Source organism: Acanthisitta chloris, unplaced genomic scaffold, assembly GCF_000695815.1.
Source record: "Acanthisitta chloris isolate BGI_N310 unplaced genomic scaffold, ASM69581v1 scaffold11886, whole genome shotgun sequence".
Lineage (NCBI taxonomy): Eukaryota > Metazoa > Chordata > Aves > Passeriformes > Acanthisittidae > Acanthisitta > Acanthisitta chloris.
This window is the reverse complement of record NW_008676573.1, coordinates 14,794-23,819: the sequence shown is the minus strand read 5'-3', so window position 1 is coordinate 23,819 and position 9,026 is coordinate 14,794. Positions and strand designations below refer to the sequence as shown.

The 9,026-nt window shown below is 37.8% G+C and overlaps 1 protein-coding gene across 1 annotated transcript in view; it reads left to right on the top strand.

Annotated features, from left to right (window-relative positions):
* LOC103803631 (melanopsin-A-like) overlaps positions 1-8,547 on the top strand; it is a 24,171-nt gene extending 15,624 nt beyond the window's left edge. The window contains exons 7-12 of the mRNA XM_009076200.1: positions 1,777-1,884; positions 3,017-3,197; positions 6,254-6,406; positions 6,911-6,988; positions 7,503-7,529; positions 8,356-8,547. Coding sequence (XP_009074448.1) covers positions 1,777-1,884; positions 3,017-3,197; positions 6,254-6,406; positions 6,911-6,988; positions 7,503-7,529; positions 8,356-8,547 — 739 coding nt within the window. The remainder of the gene's footprint in view (positions 1-1,776; positions 1,885-3,016; positions 3,198-6,253; positions 6,407-6,910; positions 6,989-7,502; positions 7,530-8,355) is intronic.
* The last annotated feature ends 479 nt before the right edge of the window (positions 8,548-9,026 follow it).

Here is a 9,026-nt window from a genome sequence, read left to right as displayed (position 1 = left end):
TTCTGCCCCATGTCTCACACTCAAAATTCTGAACAAATATACAATTTTATAACTCTGCAGTATGTCACAAATGAGCTTTTGCGTATTTTGCTCATGAAGATATCTGGGGAGCAGCATAGCTTTATTTAGATTTTTCCATTTCTGATCTATGCCTATTAGACAATCCTTCTGGGCTTTTTCAGAGATTAATAGACCAAGCCTGGATGCCTTCTGTGAACTTCTATTACAAAGAACTCAGATAAAATCACTGCATGCCACATCTGGGAGGCAGACATGGAGTCTGTAGCTATAGTCTTGGACTAAATACAACTCATCTGACAGAGCAACAATCTATACAAAAGGAAGAAAGGAAGAACCTTAATTCCTTTAGAAAATATTTTGGATGGGGAATACTGAACTAGGACACAGTCATGCTCACTAATATTGTTGGTCTACACCTTGTATTTTCTGGGAATGGTTAGCTTAAGCACAAGCTTTTGTCACTGTTTGTATATGTTAGCTGAGCTCTCCATCAGTCTTACCAATGCACTGTCTCAGCTCAGGGTCGAAAACTCCATTCCAGTAAGGTCAATCTGTTGTGTGTTATCCAGAATCTGTGAAGAATTATACTTCTAATCAATGCTTTAAGTGTCGTTAGGGAACCCATATTTTAAAATGCATATGGAGAACATGCTTATCAAAGAAAAGCCTTAAATTAGAGGTGAAATGGCATCTCAACATTCAGGCAGCTGACAAACCATTTCCACCTTATCACAGAGCATGAATATTCCCACAGTATGATGAAAAACCTCTACACCAGGAAAATGAGCTGCCACCTGCTTAGGCAATCCTCTTTGTTGTTTGTTAGCACCTCTCATGTGTGAAACCTTCTTCAGAGTGAAATGAAGAGGAAAACCTGTTTTCTTCCACAATAATTGAAAGCTGAAGCTTAGACTGCCTTCTCAGTAAGAAGACAGTGGTAAAAGAAAGCATGCTATCCTTGGGAGGAAAGAATGACTTACTGGGCCATTTCACTTAAAGCTTCTTCTACCAATGCAGGAAGAGGCCTTGATCACCTCTGAGCAGGTCTATGGAGAATTTACCTGGTAGAAACTGCCTATGAAATGTTACTGTTACTTTGGTCTGAGCTATTCTACTGACTTTCTTCTGACTTACGGACTACTTCAAGCTATATTCAGAAATTACCTGGCTAATAGCAGCATGGTAGATAGACCACAATCATAATTCTTTTATCCTCCAATCACATCACCTGCCTATATGCATGGTCACAGTAACACCTGAAATTACCTTCCCTTCACTGCTTAGTTAAGAAAAATACTTCCCCTTCACTTTTTAGTTCAGATCAGGGAAAAAAATAAAGTTTGAACAGCTTTTTTCTTTCCCTATAATGCCTCATTCTCCACAGCTCTTTAGTGCCATATTATTTGGCAGCTGTATCTGCAGAGTTTGGAACAGTAATCCTGATGAATGCATATGCACTTCTTGAGGGCTGGCACCATACCTAAGCTAAACAACACAGGAATTACCACCCCCCTGAGTCACAGTATGAAGTGCTGCAAGAGAAGCCCCAAGAAAATCATGTTTCTCAGAAATGCAATTAGACTGATGTTGATCTTTACAGGCATAGGATGTAAAATTTGTTCCCTCAGTGTCTGGGTACAGAACTCCCCTTTTACTCTCTCTAGAGCACTAATAAAGCATTGTATTGTCAGTGTATAACTGCATAGACCATACAGAACTCAATACTAAATCTATAATGTTTTTGCACTACTCTAGGTATTCTCACATCCTAACACCCTTCATGAACTCCATACCAGCTGTGATTGCCAAAGCTTCTGTCATCCATAACCCCATCATTTATGCCATCACTCATCCCAAGTACAGGTAAGTTCATTCTTATAAGCTATGTTTAATATAGCAAAGAAAATCAGGGACTAATTTCATCCCTTTTAGGGCTAGTACCTGAATTCTCCTTCACCTGCTTATTTTAACTCTGTAGGACAGCCTTGTCCTCCCCATGAAAACTTCTCAATGCCACGTAAGTGTCAGTGGATTTTGTACTTGGAACAAATTACTATGCAGATGGGAGTTAGAGATGTTTATGGACTCTGAGATGTATTTCCCTATTACATGATAAAAGATGGAAGCCTTCCCACCTCAAAGGAAATCACTATCGATTTTTTAACTATCTTCATGAAGGAGGCAGACATTGGGCAGTGTTGCAAACTGCAGTTTGTTACATTAACTAGTCCAATGAGAGATGCAATTCAGTAAGCCAAACCACCTCTTCCCTATTTTGTGCGTCCTCCTCACGTTCCTTCAGGCTTTCCTGTTTCAGGTAGTATTTCTCCTGAATGGTAACATCTAGGGTCATTACCACTCCAAGTTCAGATGCAGGCAGTGAGATCTGACAGATGGCAGCAAAGCCACATACATGCTGTTGTTTCACCCTTTACAAAGACCTACTGGGGAGCTGGATGAGGAGGAGGTGGGCATGGACATCTAAGTAGGGAAGGGTGGCAGGAGAAGGAAAGGTGGGCAAGAGTTTCCTTACACTGCATATCAGCAAAGTAATACTATTGTACAACTCTACAGATAGCTGGCAAACAGATGTGTAAGAGGAAGCTAGAATAGCTGCTTAGGGGAAGATTAAAATAATTCATTATGTGGTACTTCTGCAAGGTTCAGTTTAAAGGGGCAGAATTTTATTTTTGCCCTGATTAAGCTGAAAGCAGATAAAACATCTTTTTAATAGCTTCCTTCAGTTTGGAGAGTTATATTTTAATGCCCTTATCCCTGCCAAGCAATAAATTTGAGTTCTGCAGAGCACTGTAAATAAGTGATCTTGCAGGGTGATTATATACAAGATGCCTGATATCTGGAAAACTCTATACCCAGTAATTTTCCAGTTCATGCAGCCTTAGTTCACCTCTCTGAATAAATGCATTCTTTATGATGACTGAATTTCTGTGCTAAAAAAAAATAAATCTGACCGATTCTACCTCTTATCCATTAGAAGAGCCATTGCAACATATGTTCCTTGCCTTGGATCCCTACTGAGAGTTTCTCCTAAAGACTCAAGGTCTTTCAGCACTTATCACTCCTCCAGACGAGCGACCGTAACCAGCCAATCTTCTGAGATAAGTGGGCTACAGAGGGGAAAAAGGAGACTGTCTTCTCTCTCTAACAGTGAATCAGTAAGGGAGAAACTTTCCATACAACCATTTTTTAATTACAAAGTAATTAATTTTCATATAGGGTCCTTCCAAGCAGTAGATTCTTTAGATGAAATGCATTATGGTGCTCATTACAAGAGCTCCAGAGAAAGCAGAGGCAAGAAGTTAAATAAAAGACAGAAGGCTGAAGTGCAAAAGCAGAATGCAGGTAATTATTTTCCTGATGGTTGGTGATACTGAAGGAAGAGTAGAAAGATGGAACCACAGGAATTTTAGAAAGTAGGGGAAGCTTAGAGTCAGAGCACCTTTGAAAGTCTGATCATACTTCTAGGATGTATTTGTCTGCCTACAGATTTGCATTCTGGGCACACAAAAAAGAAACTGCTGTTCACAAACCAGTTCTCGAGTGAAAGCGAGGTTGTAATGAAACAGATAATGCTTTCTGAAAGTGGGATGTATTTGGAAACATACTAATCATGAGATTTTGACAAATTGGTAAATCCATCACAGAATCTTTCTTGGAGAAGACCTCACAAGCTTGCTGCTGCCAGTCTAAGGGAAAACAAATATTTTGCACAACAGCTGAAAACAGGGCAAATATTTGGCATCCCAGACTCTCTCCAGCAACTCCAAGTTACGTTACTAGCTAAACAGATTAGTTCATTGCAATTGTTTTAAATACATTTTCCAAATACATGAAAAGACAAAATTTTCTTGGCAATTCTTTTTAACAGTCAAGATAATAATTGTATCTAATACAGCCAAGTGGTGAATTCTGACAGTTGTTCTTAACAGTGACATTTCAATTTCTTTGCACTCTCTATTCTTTTGACTTCTCAGTCCAATAAAAATGAAATTCTTCTGGCTGGTAGCCACCATTCAGGTAGGAGCTAATAAAAAAGGTACATTTTTATATTGCATCTCTTAGATTGTGAATCCTGATTCTCAAAAACCCAACAGACTCCAGTAACACTGTGTGTTTGTGTACTACTGTCAGTGTTGGGGAAGGGGAGCCATACAAACAATTCAATTTTCTTAGGAAAACAACTCTTAATAGTTGAAGTAAAACAGTAGAATGGAGAACAAAAATTACCCAAAGTAAAAAAATTCCAAGCAGTTAGCATGCTTCATTCTGGACTTTTCTATAGGCTTCAAATAAGTCTGAATCTTCTTCAGAACAATAATAGAGATGAAATTTTCTGACAAGAATATGTTTCCTTTAACTATTTGATATGCCCATAGAATACTCTGAATTATTAGTAAGTAATATCAATTTAGGTGAAGTACAGAGCAAAAAGAAGGGCTCAAGTTTGAGCAAACAAAACTGCTTCAATGCTCACCGATAATTTTTTAAATTTTTTTTTTCCCCATATGTGTCTCAATTAAGCTCTAGGATTTCTAGAGATACACTCACAAAGCAAAAAGGCAGTGTGTATGCTGTATTTTATGTCAAGGCTGGTCATCAAACTGTAAGCCAATAAATTATCTTTATGCCAATTTTTTTTTGTAATTCTGTGGTTGCAAAGATATTCTGCACCTTAGAAAATCCTAAAGAAACAATTTCCAGTCAATTCTTCGAGGCAAAAAGGAGCCAAACTTCAGAATGAGTGTTCAGAAAATAAAGTTGCTTCTATTTTAAAATTCAGTCAAATGGGACTGTTAGTGCAAATAAACTGTGCATGGAATGAAAAGCACATTGCACATTTTTTTAAATGCTGGGGTCTAGGAAATAGCCTAGCCCAACCTCTTGGGCTTTGGCAGGAAAACATATACTTCAATTGTCCTCCTGGATATTTTGTTAAGCTCTTCTAGAAAATCTTCCATGAAGTCACTTCAGTCTGGAAAGATTTCAGTGCATAGACTCATCTTCATCATTGCCTCCCCAATAATGAGAAAGCTGCTTCTGAAAATACAATCTAGATTGTCACTGTTCCAAAGGAAATTAATTTTTCCCTCCCCTTCTTCTGTGTTCTACAATCTAGATTGTCACTGTTCCAAAGTAAATTAATTTTTTCCTCCCCTTCTTCTGTGTTGCTTTTTATCCTTTCCCAGAGTTCCACAGGAAAAAAGTAAACTTCACCCTCAGAGCAAACAATCTGTTATGTATTAACATTCAGGTAGAGCATCACCAATCAGGATTCTCACTCAGGAGCAAGAGACTCCTCAGGCCAATTTCTCCAGTTCCACCAAAGTTCATGTTTTTCTACACCTCTTATGTGTATTTTTTTCCCTGAGGAAAGTTTATAAGAGTATCAATAATTGCTTTGAGTATTTTCAAGCAATTATATACTCCCATCTGATGGAGGCTACATCCAAATCTGCATCCAAAGCACACAGACTGCTCATAAAGCATCCTTGTAGCATGAAAATCTTGAAGCAATTATATCACATTGTTATGTTCCCCCATTTTAAGGCAAGGTACACAGTCAAAGAGAAAACAGACTAGTTTGCCATGAGCTGCTCATCAACCCCAACCATTGTTTCATTGTTTTATTTTGATCTATTGAATTCTGTGATTCATGATCATTGTAGTGAAAAGGCAGACAAAGTGAGGAAGAGGAACAGAAGTTTTGACTTCTAGGAATTTCTGATGGGTTGGGATATTTTGTCTTTTTAATTTTTTGTTGTCTCATTAATTGGAACAAAGTTTATAAAACCAGGGCTCCTTCATAAAACAAGATTTTTTAAAGCACTCATTCTGCAGTCCTGAGACATTTCCTTCTATTTATTTCTGCATCCAGCCAAGCCACTTTGGAAACTTTGACCCTAATTCCTCCAAAACCCTGTGTTACTGGGGACTACTGTAGAAACACTCTCTCCTTGGAGCTATGAGATGCACTGGAGAAGTTGCAACAATAGAAGTCCAATTTTAGACTCAACAGATTTGATAGTTTTGTTTACAACTCTTATAAGGCAACATTTTATGAAGTCATATATGGCTGAACTTTTGTGAAATGTCTTTTATACAATGCCTATCTCTTTTATAGTTTCTGTCTAGGTAAAACTGACTCTGATGGGGAAAAATGGATTCAGGTCTAAGGAACCTAGAGTGATTGTTTGTGCTGTATTAATTATAGGGCTGTACTGCCATTGAAACTGATAGCCCCAGTACGTTCTCCAGACTTGCCAGCAAACGGATTTCCTACGAAACGGGTAAAGACACAATTCAAACTAGTGACATAAGAGCCAACCCTAAACTGAAGAGCCAGGATTCTGGGATTTGTGAGAAGGTAACAGACTGCATAATACCTAAATTCTCTGACAACTGTCAAGTTAACTAATCCACACATTGTACCATAATTAATCATAAAGGTTCCTGCCAAGAAGATGCAGATGGACTATGAGTTAACACAAGTAATGACTTAGAGGCTGTAAAAGGTCATCACTCTGCTTCATTATTCAGCTGTCTTTGTTGCATTTCTAGTGCCATTTTAGAGAACTTAGCATCTGAATTGCATGTTGATTCGTGTTTGGGTTTAAGTGTGTATTTGGTAATATTTGTCTTTCACTGGCCAAATTACTTGAACAATCTTGCTGTTGTCTCACCATTTGCTATCAAATGAACACCTATGATAAGCTGTAAAAATCAAGGCTAACTTTTCAGTTGGCATATCACTACTTTTCAGTCAGTCCTCTTCTCTCCTCTTTTTTTTTCCTATACATTTTGCTTATGTAAAATATTGTGACATACCTATAGGCCACTTATGTCTTTCTTATCTGTGTTCATTTTTCAGACAGCTGTAGATGCTGATGACATATCCATGGTGGAATTGAATGTCACAGAGTACTTGGCTACACATACTGTAAGAACTGTTATTTTAATATTTGGCATGTATCTCATTAACCAAGGGAACAGAAACTAATGACAATCCCAGTCTCTGAGCACAAATTACATTGTTTTTTGAGATGCAAGCATCACACAATGCTCCCAGAGGAATTCAGAAAACATGACCACAAAAGACAGATCATTGCTGAAACTAAGCGGAAGGAGAACACACATACTTTAGGATTCTCCTTAAGTCTGACTTCTTCAAGGGACCTGAATATTTTCTTGAATTTAGTAAGTCCTCTGATGAGGTCTGTGATTTCTTTACTGGAGAATGGAAGCATTAAATTTGTGCCATCTTTATATGAATAATATACACACTAAGCTGAGATAGCTTAGTGTGTATATTATTGATATAATGTATATATTATATATACGTAATATATTATGTACAGCATTTTGATGGCTGTACGTAACTCTGAGACAGTCATAGTCCTGTGGCAAGTACTGCTGTACAAAGTGGCATTAATTATTGAATGTTCTCTTGTTTTGGGTTGCAGCAAACATGCAACTTGGAAGAAATCAAGGTCAGTTTTTGAACCATGCCACGTCACCTGTTCAGTAAGATGTTGCACTAGTGTCTGTTTCTTCCATCTAACACAGCTATGGCATATTGTAAAAAAATTTGTCATCTGTCACTAGTGAGTCAACTTGCCTTAATTCTTGACAGACAGGGCAATAACAGCAAAGAGCTGACAAGTGAAAAGTCAGTTTTATCTTTGCAGTATTAGCCCCAATGCAATATAACCATCTTAAATTATCACTTTATTGTTAGCAGTGATCCTTATGAGCTATTGCTAGCCTCATCCTAAATGATTTTTTGGTCCTGTGCATGAGACAGCTAGCATTGCTTATTGTCAAAAAAAGCCTATTAATCTTTCCCTTGATTCCTGTTTTCACCTCATTATGCAGTTTGCTTCCCCCTTCAAACTACCCGTGCTATTATCACTACATTTTGTATTACCTCTTGCCTAAATGGTCCCCCTTTATGGAGGAATTCTTTACACAACAGAATTCATAGGCTGGCTGAGCATATTCTCAGCACTTCTGTTCATAGACGAATGTGCTGCCATTAGTCAGCTCTTTCTTCATCAGTTCTTCAGCAGAAAACACAAAGTCTGTGCTCTAATACATTAACTTGTTTAATATTTTTTTCTCATAAGTTATGAATGAAATATTTTTTTTAATGTTCAGATCTACTTTTTCCTCCATCATTTAAGCTGGGTTTGAGTTAGTTGTGGGGATTGACAAACTGCTTAGCTAAATATGTGCCACTTTTTCAGGGAGGATGCAATGTGATCTCCTTGTAGATGTTTGTCTTTTCCACTTCTTTTAAATTTTTGCATCCTTTAGAAAGGTGAGAGCCTGAATGGTACTGAACAAAGAAAAGGAGAGTCTCACCACGGATTGTCTGCAGCCCAGATACCCAGCATTACAATTACATGCAGCAATGTCCAAGGAGTAGAGCTGCCTTCTAGATACAACTCTGGTTTCCTGTACCCTAAGACCAACAGTCACAAGCAGAACAAGAAATCCAACAGTTGAGTGTGTGGTGCAAGCCAGAATATCATCTTAGCCAATAGCTCTGGACAGCTATGGATTGGATGAATCCAGAATACTTTCCTACATTGTTCTAAAATGCTCCTACAAAGACACAAGCAAAGATAAAAAGATGAGGAGTGATCTTTTTGGCATCAGAACTCTCTCTCCAGTGGTTCACATCTTGATCTGAGTCATGCTGTATTTTATTATTTCTTTATGCAGCTCATGAAACAATTTCTTTCATTTGAATTTTACTCTGCTCAGGTATATTGCACGAGACCTTACCTACAAGCCTCCTAGGATTAACTTGAGAGTAAAAGGAAGTATGATATTCAAAACTGGCCTTCGTCCACTTAGTGTAATATAGTTTCAAAGCTATTACAGAGCTAAAGCTGAGAGATTTGGGGGAAAATGTATATTACTTTCTGAAGATGATTTCTTCATTATTATGAAGCTCCTCAACCAAATGAAAATGTAGTCAC